The sequence below is a fragment of the Nycticebus coucang genome, chromosome 13 (assembly GCF_027406575.1).
Source record: "Nycticebus coucang isolate mNycCou1 chromosome 13, mNycCou1.pri, whole genome shotgun sequence".
Classification (NCBI taxonomy): Eukaryota; Metazoa; Chordata; class Mammalia; order Primates; family Lorisidae; genus Nycticebus; species Nycticebus coucang.
Genome location: NC_069792.1, coordinates 62,742,354 through 62,760,982, shown reverse-complemented (window position 1 = coordinate 62,760,982; position 18,629 = coordinate 62,742,354). Strand labels below are relative to the sequence as shown.

At 39.8% G+C, this 18,629-nt stretch overlaps 1 protein-coding gene and 1 pseudogene across 2 annotated transcripts in view; one reads left to right on the top strand and one right to left on the bottom strand.

Annotated features, from left to right (window-relative positions):
• Positions 1–18,629, top strand: part of RGS22 (regulator of G protein signaling 22) — a 203,240-nt gene that overhangs the window by 61,513 nt on the left and 123,098 nt on the right. For both annotated transcript variants that reach the window (XM_053559391.1, XM_053559392.1), the window contains 2 exons: positions 3,446–3,620; positions 14,528–14,661. In XM_053559391.1, the coding sequence (XP_053415366.1) occupies positions 3,446–3,620; positions 14,528–14,661 (309 nt within the window). The remainder of the gene's footprint in view (positions 1–3,445; positions 3,621–14,527; positions 14,662–18,629) is intronic.
• On the bottom strand, positions 16,367–18,617 carry LOC128563877 (vasculin-like protein 1; annotated as a pseudogene).

The window sequence follows — 18,629 nt, the reverse complement described above, 5'->3', positions numbered from 1 at the left end:
TAGCGTCACCGCTCACAGCAACCACAAACCCTTGAGCTTAAGCGATTCCCTTGCCTCAGCCTCCCAAGTAGTTGGGACTATCACCTGCCACAAAGCTCGGCTATTTTTTGTTGTTGTTGTTGTTGTTGCAGTTGTCATTGTTGTTTAGCAGGCCTGGGCCAGGTTCAAACCCACCAGCCTCGGTGTATGTTGCCAGCACCCTAACCACTGAGCTTATGGGTGCTGAGGCGATAAATATTTTTTTAGCACTTGGTATAGGCCAAGTACTATGTTGAGGATACAAGGGTGAAACATGGTCTAGTCTAGTGGTCATAGTACAATGGGAGAAACATGATGTGAATGTTTTAGTGAGATTAAAGAAAGTGTGGTAAGGGCGGCGCCTGTGGTTCAGTGAGCAGGGCGCCGGCCCCATATACCGAGGGTGGCGGGTTCAAACCCAACCCCGGCCAAACTGCAACAAAAAAATAGCCGGGAGTTGTGGCGGTCGCCTCCAGTCCCAGCTACTCAGGAGGCTGAGGCAGGAGAATCGCTTAAGCCCAGGAGTTGGAGGTTGCTGTGAGCTGTGTGATGCCACGGCACTCTAGTGAAGGGCGATAAAGTGAGACTCTGTCTCTACAAAAAAAAAAAAAAAAGAAAGTGTGGTAAATGCACAGGCTATGGAGAAAAGGTCATTTTACTGAAAACTCTGGGGACTTGACGCAAGGAAAAGAGAATGGGCGCAGTGGAAGAAATGTGTGCTGTTTGAAGATCAGGGAGTTGTCCATCGTGACCGTGATGGATCAGATTGTGTCACTTCGCTGCTTTAAATCTTTCACTGTTTACTCCAGAGCTTTCAGTGGAAAGCTCAGTTTCCTCAGTTTAAATTAGCAAATAAAGTCATCATGATTTTATTCCGTGCCCATTTCTTGGCATCATCTTCCATCTAAGTATTCCAGATTACTTTATATGCTTCATACTTTCCTATACAGAGAGTGCTGTTCTTTCTTTCATTAAAGGATTTTATTCTTAAACAATTAAGACATATAGAAAGGCATAAATTATACTATAGTGGGTACCTGTATACACAATACTCAGTAAGACCAATTCAGTAGTGTTTCCTTTTTTTAGTTAAACTTTTTGTTTTGAGATAATTTTAGGTTTAGATGTACATGTAAGAAATAATACAAAGAGATACGGTGTACCTTTTATACAATTTCCTCCAGTGGTAACGTCTTGCATAACTATAGCACAATATGAAAATGAGGAAACTGACATTGATACTGGTCTTTTCATATTTCACTAGGTCAGCACACCCCCCTCTGTGTGTGCGTCTGCATTTAGTTCTCTGTCATTTTACCATTTTATATCAGGCATCTACTACCACAGTCACACGATCACAAGGACAAGCATCCCTTGTACTGCCCTCTTAAAAACCACAGCTGCCTCCCTCTTTCCTGCCTCAGCCCACCCATCCCTAACTACTGGAAACTGCTAACAAATGAAATTATGTAATCTTTTGGCATTAGCTTTTTAAAATTCAGTTTAATTCCCTTGGATCCATCCAGGCTGTTGTGTGTATCACTAGCTCCTTCCTTTTCATTGCTGTGTAGAATTCCATTGTATGGAAGTGCTCTGTTCATTCACCCATTGAGGGACATTAAAATTGTTTTCAGTTTTTGTTTATTACCATTGGATACACACACATATGTGTAATGGATACAAGTCATAGGTGGTTATATGGTAAATGTCTTCTCTCGGTAGAGTTTAAGAATTAAGATGTGTATTGTCATTGCACATGAGAACTTGTATAATAGAAGCATAAAAAATAATACAGTACCACTTTAGGATTCATAATGAACTAGTCCGTAATATTTAGATGAATTCATGTAGTGACCACTCAGGTATTAAAGCTATACAAATTAAATAAGAATGTAAAATTAAAATGGTAAGTGCAGCAGGGACATATGGAGTCATATAATATTCTCAAATGATGTAAATCAGACATTTGAGGCATCTGGATTTCCTGCACATCATGTGTGTGTTTTAATTGATAAAGATTTGATAAGGGTCTTTTTTTTTTTTTTTTTTAGATGAGATCTCACTATGTTGCTCAGGCTGGTCTCAAACTCCTGGCCTCAGGCCTCAAATGATTCTCCTGCTTCTGCTTCCCAAAATGCTGGGTTTATGGGCATGAGCCACCATGCCTGGCCAAGAAGGGCTTATAGATTTGCTCACTTACTGATTAACATGCAGATAAGTAATTTCGGATATTTCCAAGTCTGCAAGTAAAACTTCTGAATATAGTATAGAATGACCATGGAGATACACAGAATGCTTTCTGGATCCTAAATTATGGACTTTGGTTTTTTTCCCACTTCCAATCTCTGTTCACACTAGGAAAGATGTCTACCTTCTTCCTTATTTAAAGAGAACCAATTTTCTACTAGCCCCTGGAATATGGAATAGGAATTAGTCTTCGAAATGTGGCATCAGGGAGAAAATCTGGTCCAACAAGCAATTAGCTGCAGGCCTTGACAGCTGGAGTTAACTCTGTATCCAATAAAGAGTTAGTCCAGATACTGAATACCAGGATAGCCATCCAATTAAGTGTGGCCTTGATACTGTGCCAGATATTCCTTTTTCCCAGTTTCTGGCAGTGGTACTGGTCTCTCATTTATATAAATTGTAAAATTAATTCTTACATTCAAATTTAAGGATTGAAGATAAATAATATGAATCATAACCTACTTTACTACTATGCTTAAACATTATGAAAACATTCATATGTGAATTTCATTCTATTAATTTTTATTTGGTGCTATAAATAAATATTTAACTGCTTGAACATTGTCAGAAGTACATTTTATGTCTATTTTACTAGAAACATGAATTATTTTTAAAATTGCTTCATTGTAAGATACAGATTTTTCTTATCAAACAGATAATAATTTTAACATAACAATACTTAGGATTTTGCCCTAATAATATTGCCTTTTTAATATGAGTGAATTGGATTATAGGAAGTTAATGTATCATAGAAAAACATTTTAGGGCTAGGCAACAGAAAAAGAAGTTGATATTATTTAAAAAGGGTATGATAGGGTGGCACCTGTGGCTCAGTGAGTAGGGCGCTGGCCCATATACCAAGGGTGGTGGGTTCAAACCCGGCTCCAGCCAAAATGCAACAAAAAAATAGCAGGCATTGTGGTGGGTGCCTGTAGTCCCAGCTACTCGGGAGGCTGAGGCAAGAGAATCACCTAAGCCCAGGAGTTGGAGGTTGCTGTGAGCTGTGATGTCACGGCACTCTGCTGAGGGCAATAAAATGAGACTCTGTCTCTAAAAAAAGGTGGGGGGGGTATGACAAAATGGATAGTTTCATAAGCACAGCTATTATGTATTTTGTAGACGTTTGATTTTTGAAGTCTGTTGTCTAGTTCAGTCTTAAATTCATTTTTCCAATAAACAGGGGCCCAAGATTCTGTGTTACTCATTCAGCCTCAGCAAAACATGCCAATGCTGAACTGAAATTGTGGCATTTCCGTCAAGAGAAACCAAGGAAAGATATTGACCCCTTTCCACAAATGGCAACTCTCTTGCCACTAAGACCTAAATCTTGCATTCCACAGACGTCTGAGATCCAGGTAGGGTGAACCTTGATGCTTTGGTCTCTATTAAGTTTATGGTAACGTATCCGTACCTATGCTTGAGTGTTTGGACACTGAAACTTAAGTTTCATCATAAGCTTTTTTGTTACTATTATTGTTGTTGGCTAATGTACTTGCTGCCCCAATTAGGAAATAAGAAAACCTGTAATCTGTGCTCCAGAAGTTTTCAAAAGAAAATATACGAATGGTCAGCAAACATACAAAAAAACACTTACCATCACTAATTGTAACTACGATGAGATACCAGCTTCCTCCCAGGGGAATGGCCATTATTAAAAAGTCAAAAAGCAATAGGTATCAGCTTGGGTACAGTGGAAAGGGAACATTTATAGGCCATTATTGGGAAGATATATTAGTACAACCTATATGGAGATCAGTATGGAGATTTTTTTTTTTAATTTTTTTATTAAATCATAACTGTATACAATGATATGATTATGGGGCATCATACACTCACTTCATATACCATTGGACACATTTTTATCACAGTGGTTAACATAGCCTTTCTGGCGTTATCTCAGTTACTGTGCCAAAACATTTACATTCTACATTTACCAAGTTTCGCAAATACCCCTGTAATATGCACCACAGGTGTGATCCCACCGATTCCCCTCCCTCTACCCCCCACCCTTTCCCACTTCCCCCTATTGTTAAGTTGTAGCTGGGTTATAGCTTTCATGTGAGAGTCCCAAATTAGTTTCATAGTAGGGCTGTGTACATTGGGTATTTTTTCTTCCATTCTTGGGATACTTTACGAAGAAGAATATGTTCCAGCTCCATCCATGTAAACATGAAAGAGGTAAAGTCTCCATCTTTCTTTAAGGCTGCATAGTATTCCATGGTATACATATACCACAATTTATTAATCCATTCGTGGATCGATAGGCACTTGGGCTTTTTCCATGACTTAGCTATTATGAATTGGGCTGCAATAAACATTCTGGTACAAATATCTTTGTTATGTTGTGATTTTTGGTCTTCTGGGTATATGCCCAGCAGAGGAATTACAGGATTGAATGGCAGATCTATTTTTAGATCTCTGAGTGTTCTCCATATATCTTTCCAAAAGGAATGTATTAATTTGCATTCCCACCAGCAGTGCAGAAGTGTTCCCTTTTCTCCGCATCCACGCCAGCATCTCTGGTCTTGAGATTTTGTGATATAGGCTAGTCTCATTGGAGTTAGATGATATCTCAAAGTAGTTTTGATTTGCATTTCTCTGATGATTAAAGATGATGAGCATTTTTTCATATGTCTGAAGGCCGTGCGCCTGTCTTCTTCAGAGAAGTTTCTCTTCAAATCCATTGCCCAGCCTGCGATGGGATCCCTTGTTTTTTTCTTGCTGATGCGTTTGAGTTCTCTGTGGATTCTGGTTATTAAACCTTTGTCAGAGTTATACCCTGCAAATATCTTCTCCCATTCTGAGGGCTGTCTGCTTGCTCTGCTTACTGTGTTCTTAGCTGTGCAGAAGCTTTTTAGTTTGATCAAGTCCCAGTAGTGTATTTTTGAAGCTGCTTCAATTGCCCGGGGGGTTCTCCTCATGAAATACTCACCCAGACCAATTTCTTCAAGGGTTTTCCCTGCATTCTCCTCTAGTATTTTTATAGTTTCATGTCTTAAGTTTAAATCTTTAATCCAATGAGAGTCTATCTTAGTTAATGGTGAAAGGTGTGGGTCCAATTTCAGTCTTCTGCAGGTTGCCAGCCAGTTCACCCAGCACCATTTGTTAAATAGGGAATCTTTTCCCCACTGAATGTTTTTAATTGGCTTGTCAAAAATCAAATAGCGGTAAGTAGCTGGATTCATCTCTTGGTTCTCTATTCTATTCCAGATATCTACTTCTCTGTTTTTGTGCCAATACCATGCTGTTTTGATCACTATCGATTTGTAGTAAAGTCTGAGGTCTGGTAGTGTGATTCCTCCTGTTTTGTTTTTATTTCTGAGTAATGTCTTGGCTATTCGAGGTTTTTTCTGATTCCATATAAAACGAAGTAATGTTTTTTCAAGATCTTTAAAATATGACAGTGGAGCTTTAATAGGGAGTGCGTTGAAATTATATATTGCTTTGGGTAGTATGGACATTTTGATAATGTTGATTCTTCCTAGCCATGAGCATGGTATGTTTTTCCATTTGTTAACATTTTCAGCTATTTCTTTTCTTAGAGTTTCATAGTTCTCTTTATAGAGATCTTTCACGTCTTTTGTTAGGTAAATTCCCAAATATTTCATCTTCTTTGGCACTACTGTGAATGGGATAGAGTCCTTAACTGCTTTTTCAATTTGACTGTTGTTGGTGTATATAAAGGCTACCGATTTATGAATGTTGATTTTGTAACCTGAGACGCTGCTGTATTCCTTGATCACTTCTAGGAGTTTTGTAGTAGAGTCCCTAGTGTTTTCCAGATACACAATCATATCATCTGCGAAGAGCGAGAGTTTGATCTCTTCTGACCCTATATGGATACCCTTGATCGCCTTTTCTTCCCTAATTGCGGTGGCTAAAACTTCCATTACAATGTTGAAAAGCACTGGAGACAATGGGCAGCCTTGTCTGGTTCCTGATCTGAGTGGAAATGATTCCAATTTAACTCCATTCAATATGATATTGGCTGTGGGTTTGCTGTAGATAGCCTCTATCAGTTTAAGAAAAGTCCCTTCTAGGCCAATTTTCTTGAGTGTTCTGATCATGAAGGGATGCTGGATATTATCAAAAGCTTTTTCTGCATCAATTGAGAGAATCATATGGTCTTTGTTTTTTAATTTGTTTATGTGCTGAATTACATTTATAGATTTACGTATATTGAACCAGCCTTGAGACCCTGGGATAAAACCAACTTGGTCATGATGTATAATTTGTTTGATGTGTTGTTGGATTCTGTTTGTTAGGATCTTGTTGAATATTTTTGCATCTATATTCACTAGTGATATTGGTCTATAATTTTCTTTTCTTGTTGGGTCTTTTCCTGGTTTGGGGATCAGGGTGATATTTGCTTCATAGAACGTGTTGGGTAGTCTTCCTTCTTTTTCTACCTTTTGGAACAGGTTGAGTAATATAGGTACTAATTCCTCTTTAAAGGTTTGGTAGAATTCTGACGTGAAACCATCTGGTCCCGGGCTTTTCTTTTTAGGGAGGTTTTGTATAGTTGATGCTATTTCTGAACTTGATATGGGTCTGTTCAACATTTCCACTTGATTCTGGTTAAGTCTTGGAAGGTGGCGTGCTTCCAAGTATCGGTCTATTTCCTTCAGATTTTCATATTTCTGAGAATAAAGTTTCTTGTAATATTCATTAAGGATTTTTTGGATTTCTGATGAGTCTGTGGTTATTTCGTCTGTGTTGTTTCTGATTGATGATATTAGAGATTTTACTCTTTTTTTCCTGATTAGGTTGGCCAGAGGTTTATCTATTTTATTGACCTTTTCAAAAAACCAGCTTTTTGATTTATTGATCTGTTGTATTATTCTTTTGTTTTCAATTTCATTTAATTCTGCTCTAATTTTGGTTATTTCTTTTCTTCTACTGGGTTTGGGGTTGGAATGTTCTTCCTTTTCCAGTTGCGTGAGATGTCCCATTAAGTTGTTAACTTCCTCTCTTTCCGTTCTCTTGAGGAAGGCTTGCAGTGCTATAAATTTCCCTCTTAGAACTGCCTTTGCAGTGTCCCAGAGGTTCTGATAGCTTGTGTCTTCATTGTCATTTTGTTCCAAAAAATTGGTGATTTCTTTCTTAATCTCATCTCTGACCCAGCTATCATTCAGCATAAGGTTATTTAACTTCCATGTTTTTGTATGGGTATGCAGATTCCTGTTGTTACTCAATTCAAGTTTTATTCCATGATGGTCCGAGAAGATGCATGGAATAATTTCTATTCCTTTAAATTTACTGAGGTTAGACTTGTGACCTAAAATGTGATCAATTTTGGAGTAAGTTCCGTGGGCTGATGAGAAGTATGTGTATTCAGTTTTGTTGGGATGAAATGTTCTGTAGATGTCTGCTAAATCTAAATATTGGATGGTTAGGTTTAAATCTAACATTTCTTTGCTCAGCTTCTTTCTGGAGGATCGATCCAACACTGCCAAGGGAGTGTTGAAATCTCCAACGATTATGGAGCTGGAGGAAATCAAGTTACTCATGTCTGTTAGAGTTTCTCCTATAAATTGAGGTGCATTCTGGTTGGGTGCATAGATATTAATAATTGAGATCTCGTCATATTGAGTATTACCCTTAACAAATATGAAGTGACCATTCTTGTCCTTCCTTACTTTTGATGGTTTAAAGCCTACTGTATCTGCAAATAAAATTGCAACACCTGCTTTTTTCTGATTACCATTTGCCTGAAATATGGATGACCATCCTTTCACCCTGAGTCTGTATTTGTCTTTTAATTTGAGATGTGACTCTTGTATGCAACAAATATCTGGCTTGAGTTTTTGTATCCAGTCAGCTAACCTATGCCTCTTTAGAGGACAGTTTAAGCCATTCACATTGATGGAGAGTATTGATAAGTCTGGTGGAATTTTGGGTATCGAGTTTTTCAAAGGTCCAGTGGACATTTTTAATCCTTTCGCCAGTGTGGAAGTTGGAGTTTGATCCAAAGTTTCTGAGTGAGTTTACTTTTGTGGTATAGGATTGGGTTGGTCATTGTGGAGGATAGGTCTGAGAACATCCTGAAGAGCTGGTTTACTTATGGCAAATTTTTTCAACATATGAATGTCATTGAAGTATTTAATTTCTCCATCATAGATGAAACTCAGTTTAGCTGGATACAAGATCCTGGGTTGAAAGTTTTTTTGCTTTAGGAGATTAAGTTGATGACCAGCCTCTTCTTGCTTGAAAAGTTTCAGCAGAGAGATCTGCAGTTATTCTAATATTCTTACCTTTGTACGTTATAGTTTTCTTTCGCCGGGCTGCTTTGAGAATCTTCTCTTTCATGTTAACTTTAGTGAAGTTAATTATGATATGTCTGGGAGATGGCTTATTGGGGTTGAATCGTGCTGGGGTTCTGAAGCTGTCTGCTATCTGAATTTCAGATTCTCTAGGCATGTCTGGAAAATTTTCTTTCATAATTTCATGTAGAAGGGCCTCTGTGTCCTTGGCAGCCACTTCATCGTTCTCCGAAATTCCTATAACCCTTATGTTGTTTTTTTTCGAATTATCTGAGAGCTCTCTGAGTGAGTGATCCGTTTTTGCTCTCCATTTCTCTTCCTCTTTGAGAGATTGGGAGCGTTCGAAGACTTTATCTTCAATGTCAGAAATCCTTTCTTCTGCTTGCTCCATTCTGTTACTGAGGGATTCTACTGTATTTTTCATATCTTTGAGGGCTGTAAGTTCTTGTTTCAGTGTGTCTAAGTCTTTGGTGGTTTTGTCTTTAAATTCGTTAAATTCTTGAGACAATTTTTGAATTTCTCCTCGAATTCCTAATTCCATTTTATTAATCTTGTCTGCAAACCAAATTCTGAATTCGACTTCTGACATCTCAGCCAGTTGTTTATGAATGGGATCTTCAATCACATCTGCCGTATCTTTTCTTGGGGGGGGTTGATCTATTCTGGTTATTCATGTTACCAGAGTTTTTCCGCTGATTCCGCCCCATGGTTTACTCCCTTTGGTTTTTCCCCTGGGGTTTTATCGAGGGCCCTACAGTGTTGTGGCCTGAGAAACTGGGGCCCTGTCTGGTGTGGTGGAGCAAAGTGGTTCTGTCTTGTTTTCAGCTGGTTTCTGTTCGATCCTATTGCAACTTCTACTCTGGCTTGAAGTCTCAGCTTTTGTTTGCGTCCTTGTGATCACAACTTGCCTCAGCGGTGTTGATGTGCGTTCTTCAGCCTTCTCTCTTGGTGGGGCTCAAGTCCACCAGGATATTTACTAAATTCCTGTCCCTTAACTCTCCTTCTGGACGGGAGCCTTTGTTGAAAGCTGGCTTCAGTCCGCCATCTTGTCCTCACTATCCAGTATGGAGATTTTTCAAAGATCTAAAGGTAGATCTACCATTTGACCCTGAAATCCCACTTCTAGGTATCCACCCAAAGGAAAATAAATTATTATATCAAAAAGATACCTGAACTTGTACGTATGTTTTTATCACAGCACAATTTACAACTGCAAGCATGTGGAACTAACCTAATGTCCATCAACCAAAGAGTTGATCATGAAAATGTGATAATGTGTGTGTGTGTGTGTGTTTGCAAGTGTGAAGCGCTATGGAGGATTACGCAGCCATAAGAAACAAGGAAATAATGCCTTTGCAGCAAGTGGGTGAAATCGGAGGTCATTACCCTAAGTGAAGTAACTCAGGAACAGAAAATAGATGCCACGTGTTCTTATGTGTAAGTGGGAGCTACACTATGGCCAGGCAAAGACACAGAGTGGTGTAAGGGATATTGGAGACTCAAAAGCGGGGACAGTGGGAAGAAGTGAGGGGTGAGAGATTACCTGTGCGATACAACGTACACTATTTAGCTGGTGGGTACACTAAAAGCCCAGACTTCATCACTATACTACACATACATGTAATGGAATTCAACTTGTAACCCCTCAATCTCTTAAAATTTAAAAAGAAAAGAAAACCTACAGTCTGTTCTCTCCCAGGCAGCCACAGTGATACTTTAAAAATACCTGATCGCATCACTCATTTGCTCAGAATTCTCTGATGGCCTCCTCTCTAACTCAGAATAAAAGCCGAAGTCTTTACACCACTGTACAAGCCCCTGCCAAGCTTCTGACCTCATTTCCCACCATTCTTCTCTAACTTACTCCATTCGAACCGCTCTGGTCTCTTTGCTTTTCTTTGAAGACATGCCCCGACCCACCCTGGACTAGGGTTTTGTGCTTGCTGTTGGCCCTGCTTGGGTCCCTCTTCCAGATACCTACATGACTTTCCCCTCACTCCCTTTAGGTGTCTGCTTAAGTACCACTTAATCAGAAAGGCCATCCTTGACTCTTCTATGGAAGCACACTTAGGTGGAACAGCATCCACACCTCTGGGACTCTCTGTGCTCTTTGCCCTGCTTTATTTTGCCTTACTGTATTTATGAACACGTGATTTATCTGTGTATTACTTCCTACTGCAATGTAAAGGGACTTTAATTTGTTAAGTACTTATTCCCAGCACCTAGAATAGTGCCTGTCACATAACAGTTGCTTAATAAACATAACCTGAATGCATGAGTGATAGTAGCAACAGCAGAATTGGAAGTTGTGAGCATTCTTTCACATGGGGAGGAAAGGAATAGCACACAAATATAAGGTAAGAAATCCAAAAAGAGAAGAAAAGTTAACTAACATCATAAAGAAGAAATAATCTTATATACTTGGCCATAGAGATGCAAAAAGTGTAGGTAAGACTTGCATGCCAGTAGCAAAGAGCCTTATTAATCTTAGTAGCCTTTAAATATGTCACCTGTTAACTACTATTGGCCATAATCACACTTAACCTCCTCATAACATGCTTTTATACTCAGGATGTCTTACTTAAAAGACAGGAAGATGTATGATATAATTTTACTTCTACAAGTAGTGTTTTACAGCTGGAGGGACCTTAAATTTTTCTCTTGTCAGTGGTTTCTTAACCTTGGATACATATTAGAATCACTGGGAGAACTTTTTATGGTATACCGATGCCTGGATCCCACCTCCAGAGATTCTGATTTAGATGATCTGGAATGGGTCAGTGTCACGCACTAGAATTAGGGTGTTGGTTTACAGGTTCTCAACCCTGCCTGAACATCAGAGCCATGTTTCAGAACCTGCATTTTAGGTTCCTGCATTTTAGATTCCCAGGTGATTTGTATGCCATGCACTGTTGTAGGCTGGTGGTTCTTGAGCTTTCGCATCCATAAGGGTGGCTCTAAGAGCTGGTTAAAACAGAAATTCTGGGCTCTACCCAGAGATCAAGACTCAATAGGTCTAGGGCAGTGGTTCTCAACCTTCCTAATGCCACGGCCCTTTAATACAGTTGCTGTGGGTCGCCATCCACAGGTTGAGAACTGCTGGTCTAGGCTAATGCCCAAGGATTTGCATTTCTAATCAGCTCTCTCCCTGGTGAATGCTCTTGCTGCTATTCTGGGAAGCACACTGAATTAGTGTCACTTTAGTGCACTAATGTTTTCTTTCTTTTCTTCTTCTTTTTATTTTTTTCTTTTTTTTGAGACAGAGTCTAATTGTCGCCCTGGGTAGGGGACAGAGGTGTCATCATATCTCACAGCAATCTCAAACTCTTGGGCTCAAGTGATCCTGCTGCCTCAGCTTCCTGCATAGCTAGGATTACTGGTGCCCACCATGACGCCCAGCTAATTTTTCCATTTTTAGTGGAGACAGGGGTCTCACTCTTGCTCAGACTGGTTTTGAACTTCTGAGCTCAAGCAATCCTCCCAGAGTGCTAGGATTACAGGTGTGAGCCACCATGCCCAGCCCACACTAATGTTTTCTTATCTGTTGTTTTGACATCTTCCCGACCTCCTTAGCACCATGTGGCCTTTTTGTATGTCACTCCACTGATAAATCCTCCTAGTCAGCCCAGGTGACTTCAGTGACCCAATCACTATGTGAATGCTCATCTTGGAGCTGGGGTGCAGGGAGCACATCATCTGCTAGTGCATAAACATTTGTACAAACATTATCAAACTGAGAAGGAAGGGGGAAGAAAAAATAAGCTATGTGGTTAAAAGAAGCAACTCAAAGAAGAGAACAAGGCTAAAGGAGTGGGCAGAGAATAGCTTGTGTGAAAAAGTGGTACAGACATGACTTCTTATCTGTTACCTTCATTGGCTTCCTGAAAATCATTGCCATATGTTGTTGTTGACGTTTTCTAGCTGGACAGCTCATTCTAATCTCACTCTCTCTCTCTCCTTGGCAGAAATACTCTAAAGAATAGAATTCAGGTTGGGCGCCCGTGCTCAGTGGTTAGGGCGCCAGCCACATGCACTGGGGCTGATGGGTTCGAACCTGGCCCAGGCCTGCTAAACAAAAAACAAACAAAAAGAATAGAATTCAATTCTATTTTTTTCTCATTAAAAAAATTAAAATATAGTTTAAATACAGTAAAATTTACTCTTTTTAGTGTTACAGTTCTACAAATTTGATCAGATGTATACACTGTGTAACCACCATCATAATCACAGCATTGGAGTGATTTTTGTATCACCCTCCCCCCAGACTGTGCCCTTGGTCAGCTTTATTTTTTCTTTTTTCTATCAGTTACTTTCTAGCTTACTTTCACCTAAGCCTGTGTTTTTAATGTTTGTTTGTTTGTTTTTTTAATCTTATAACAAATTTGAACCTGCAGTTAACTTCTATGGCACGCTTAAATTATGTTGATCAAAAAAATAAAAAAGAATATATTTACTGTGCTTTGAACTTCTTTTGAAAATAATTTAACTAATCATCTTTGAAATTTTCGTGGCACACCTAAGATCCTCTCACAGCACACCAGTGTGCCCCGGCACAGCGGTTGAAAAATCACTGACCTAAGCCAACAAGCTCAAAAAGTCTAATGTAGGCCTTTCTCTATAAGGTGCACTTTTAAAAAGTTTTTTTTTTTTAAGAAAAAAATTTAAAGTTACTGTGGTAACAAACATAACATGAAATTTACCATCTTCACCATTTTTAAGTATATGGTTCAGTGGTGTCAAGTATGTTCACAATTTTGTGAAACAGATCTCCCAAACTTTTTCATCTTGCAAATCTGACCTATTAAAACCCAGCCTCCCTCTTCTCTTTCCCCACCAGCCTCTGGTCATCTTTATTCTACTTTCTCTGTCTTTGAATTTGACTACTTTTTTCAGATATATAACACTTCAAGCAATAAGCTGAGCCTCCCATGGTAACTCTGATTTATTGAGTAGTATTTAATCCATGCTGTGTTCTAAATTACTAGAATAGATGTGAGCCCTGGTACCTGGGAAGTTTTATGTGGAATATACTTGTTATTCATTTGGTTTATAGAATTCTTAAAAATTCTCAGTAGTTATTGGCTACATAGTACATATAAGATTTTATTGTTTGTTCTGGTTAATAAACATCATAAATATATTCCTTGGTTTCCAGCAATGTATATAATATTATAATGGAAGTCGATATATTAAAGTTTTTGGTTTGTTTTTCAAAATATAAAAACAAGAAAACTTTTGTCAATTTGAAACCCAGAGAAAGACACATATCACTATTAGACAGCTACTAAAATCTTAGGTTTTTTCTTGTGAATTTTTTGTTTTCATGTACTTACATATATTTTGATTATTTCTTTTCTCACCAGTATTTTTCTGCATATCATCGTTTGTTGTTTTTTTTTTTTTTTTTGTAGAGACAGAGTCTTACTTTATCGCACTCGGTAGAGCGCCGTGGCGTCACACATCTCACAGCAACCTCCAACTCCTGGGCTTAGGTGATTCTCTTGCCTCAGCCTCCTGAGTAGCTGGGATTACAGGCACCCGCCACAACGCCCGACTATTTTTTTGTTGCAGTTTGGTGGGGCCGGGTTAACCTGCCGGCCTCAGTGTATATGGTCAGCATCCTACGCACTGAGCTACAGGCACCACCACACATTAGCTTTAATACCTATTCAGTTAAAGAATAATAAAAAAATTTTGCAAAGTTCTTCCTCCAGGAAAGTCTTCTTTCACACTGGTGAAAGTACAGATAATCCTTTAGTTTATTTCTTAGAATCTAAATTGCTGTCGGATTTCACTTTGCTGGTTGTGTAAAGTGGAAATTGGACAAGAAGAAATTTCTATTCTAGTGGGAAGCTTGGAAGGAGGTAGAGGGAAGGAAAACTCCTGTAGTAAGCTGAACAAATTTGAGGTATGTGTGCAAAGCTATATACTTATACTTTATTGCTTCTTCCCCCCCTTTGCTCATTTTTCATTTTGTTCATTATCTTACCACCTTTTAGAAAGAGGAATTCAGCTTATCACAACTTCCTAAATCTCCCAGGAAAGCACCTACAATAAAAACGGCAACTCAAAAACTTTGGAAGAGTGAGTCTGTGTGTCCAGCTTCCTCTAAGAATGATGCGTTTGAGAAAGGGTAGGTGTGGCTTTTGTGTTGCTTTTCTGCAATGGTAAAAATTTTTGAATAATTTCAAAAATAAATAGAAATTGAAGACTAGTGTATTGTTTTTTCACATGGGTTATTATATTTCAGATATATGTATTAAAGGCTTATACTTTCCATGTTTACTCTAAATTAGGAGTAGTGTTCCAGATATTAGTAATTTTAAGGAGATGGTGACTCTGTCATGCACTGTACAACCGAGAATTCTCTGAGAAGATTGCCCTCGAATTTCTATTTGGCTCTGTAGAATAATTCCCAAATTTGAGAACTCTTAAGACTATCAGGAATACTGTCTTGTTTAATATGGTATATTGTAGCAGCCCATATAGCATATGGCAAGGAGGAGCGAGAATTATAAGAAACAGCTGTATAGCTCGGTCATGTAACACCTTGGTGAAAAGGGCGTGGGGAGGGATTTGGCTTTCCTAACAAACACGAGAGCTCAGGAGACACGAGCATCAGTGATTGGCAGTCTGTACACCTGTGATGTGAAGCGCGCCGCCAGCAGTGTGTCTGTAAGAGGCTGGAGGAGAAGGCGGTCGGGAGCGCGCATTCTATCCCAACCTGCTCACTCTGACTCTGCCGCTTCTCCTGCTTGCAGAAGCCTGCATGGTGTCTCTCTCTATGAAAGACTGCTAAGATGTATTCTTCTTAACTAAGACTGCTTTACTCCCTCAAATACTGTCTTTCTCTCTCTCTCCTTTCTGCTAAAGCAAATAGCCCTCAGGCACCTGAGAGCAATCGTTCCCCAGCAAGGTAGCATAGAGGTCCGCATCCAGAACCTAAATAAGCCAGGGGCGGGAGACCTGGCCAGTCCCGGCCCGATAAGTGGCCACCACGAAGGAACCCTGATAGTATTCACTTTATTCACTTAGATTTACCCACATATTTACCCTTTCATCGTTCTTTATTTTCAATAGGATTATTTTCCTTCAGCTGGAAGAATACTGTTTGGTATTAACTTTGAATTATTTTCTTTTATTACATGACCAGGGAATGAAAAATTTTTGTTTAATAATTTATCACTTTACTTGAATTCTTTTTTATTGATTTAAAATTCACCATTTTAATTACATTCAGGTATACAATCAGCGATTTTTAGTATATTCCCAAAGTTGTACAACCATCACTACTATATAATTCCAGAACATTTCATTCCATCCCAAATAAGCCCTATGCAGATTAGTAGTCACTCTGTATTCCTCCTTCTCTAGCCCCTCGTAATTATTCTTCAGTACCTATGGATTTGCCTATTCTGGGCATTTCATTTATATGGAATATATGTGGAATATGTTTACACGGACATGTGGCCTTGTGTGCCTGTCTTCTTAGCATAATGTTTTCTTTTTCTTTTTTTTTTTTTGATTAGCATTAATTTAATACAATTATAACTTCAACAGTCACTCTGTCATTGACAATGATTGCTTGAGCACAGGGTGAGTGCCCCAAGGGCTGGTAGTAGAAGCTGTTGCCGCAGACCAGCGGTCTCTTCTCCGCACTGCCAGCTTCCACCCGTGCATTGCCCCATATATACTCCGTGTGTGTGTGTGTGTGTGTGTGTGGGTGTATTTTAAAAATCGTTCCCACCGCACAAACTTCTCTATTAAGCAGATAGCAGAAAAGGACACAAAAGCTAAACAAGCCATCGCTCTTTTTGGGATATGATTATTTCCCTTGTGCATGAAGTATTAAACAACAGAAAGGAAAAGAACAATTTCTTGTGTATACTTCCTAAACAGAGTTTACTGAGTCAGGTTTTACTGTGAGCATTTATATGCTACTTCCAGGCATCGTCATCTGATGTTTCACTGCTACTGGTTTCTGTGTCTGAATCCTCAAACTCTGCTTTACAAGGAGAACAGGCTGGAACTGGGACTCTGCAAGAAGCCATTCTTTCCAAAGCTATTGCTTCTCAGTGGCTCTGTCTTCATGTGGAATTCTTTGAGCTCATCCTCTGCGAAGGGAAGGCAATTCTCATCATTTTCAGCATATTCCTGCCATCCATTGCTTTCAATAACCTGTGCTCAGCTTCCAGAGAGTGTGAGAGAGCCTCCCCTTCTTCCAGTATGGGGAGAGCAGACCATTCTGATGACAGCCTTCCTCTCCATTTTGCATTGGTTCAGGTGTGCTGTCATCCTCCAAATCCTCCAGCTTATCACAGTCTCTGTGCTCTGCTTCCAGAGAGTCTGAGAGAACCTCCCCTTCTTCCAGTATGGGGAGAGCAAGACCATTCTGATGACAGCCTTCCTCTCCATTTTGCATTGGTTCAGGTGTGCTGTCATCCTCCAAATCCTCTGGCTTATCACAGTCTCTGTTCTCCGAGAAATCTCTGTTCCGGCCACCCTTCAGGCTTCAGGAATTCACTCTTCCTGTCAGCTTGGTCAGACGAGAGGAGCTGATCTCAATTGGAGGGTGGTGCTGGAAGGACTCTCTTTAGGAGCATTCAGAACTGCGCCAGCAGCCAGCAGCACTGGTTTAGTGACAGAGACTGGACTAGTAAAAGCACATTCCTGGCTAGAGGAAAGGGATCCTGATTTGTGTTACATTCTGTTAGCTTTCCATGCGCTGGCTTAGGAAGAGGTGGTAATAGGCTTAGGAACCAGGTTCTTATACACTCTTGGAACTCTGTGGATGACAATTTGTTCCCATTTGCATGGTGAGATCAATGCAGCAGAGAAGGCAGCAGCAGGATCCTCTCTGGAAACTTTGTTGACAACTAGCATTTTAGAGGGTTGATTGGCACTAGGTGGGTTTTCCCACACTCCGGAAGGGGTTCCAAAAGGTCTGCATGGCTGATTCTGTTTGCCAGCTTCTGGATTCAAAGAAGGAAATTCATCTTCTTGAAACTGCAACTTTTCCACCTTGTCTTCTTTCTTTTCTTTCCTCATCTCTGTAGGTGGCCTTTCCTGAAAGGAGCAGCCTTTCCCAGACTGGAAGCTGCCATTCCAATGGTGATGGCTCCCCACACCACCTCCACTACACTGGCTCATGCCATCACCACCTGGGGAAGAGCCATGCCAACCAGACAGGTTCCCTGGGATTCCAGTATATGCTCCCTTTGAGACACCAGAGTCCACAGAATCATGGCAGAACAGAAAGAGTTGGTGCCAGGAATCTCCTGTAGTTCGTAGGGATCCATTGTTTTACATCAGAGGAATTATGTCAATGATGGCTCACTCCAAATCTACCTTCTCCTCAGGATAAGTGCTCTCCGTGTTTTTCAAAGGTGGCAGTAGGGGACTTAGCTGACTGTGGTGTGGAGATATTTAGCCAAGCAGGAACAAAACCATGCTGCAACATTTAGGTCCAGTGTCTCTTTTTCAATAAGGTGAGACATCCAACCTCATGTCCGGATCCTCTGTGGTCCTGTTTCCTGAACTCCTTGAGTCTCCCAGTTGGATTTTCTATGAGGTTTTCTTGTTAAAAGCGTGCTTAAAGTAACCTAGCCACAATTTAAGATAAAACACAAAGAAGCCAGCCTCTGTGTGGTTCGCTTTCTCAGTCCCCTCAGTTGCTCATCTTAAACTACTAACACATTTCCAGGGGAAAGGGGAAAGGGGAAAAGGGAAAGGGACAGGGGGACATAAACAGTATTTGTTACATTCAAAAAGGAGGGTGAAGGGGAAAGATCTGTGTCTACGTTCACTTCATTCAACTTCCTTGAGTTATGGCACTATGACGATGCTGAATTAGGTGATACATGGACATTTGCACAGTGAGTCCAAACACTGCTTATAACAAGGTCACAGGTGGGCTCAAATGTGGGCAAGTAATATCATTAAGGTGATAGAACAACAATATTAAAGTCCTACCATAAAAGATACTCTGAGGAATCAACTGCAGTGGTAAAACATCCACATGACAAAGCCCTCAAAATACAAATTTCATTATTCTTATGTACGCAACTGCTAAAATTAATGTGAGGTGGGTAGAGGGAAGGG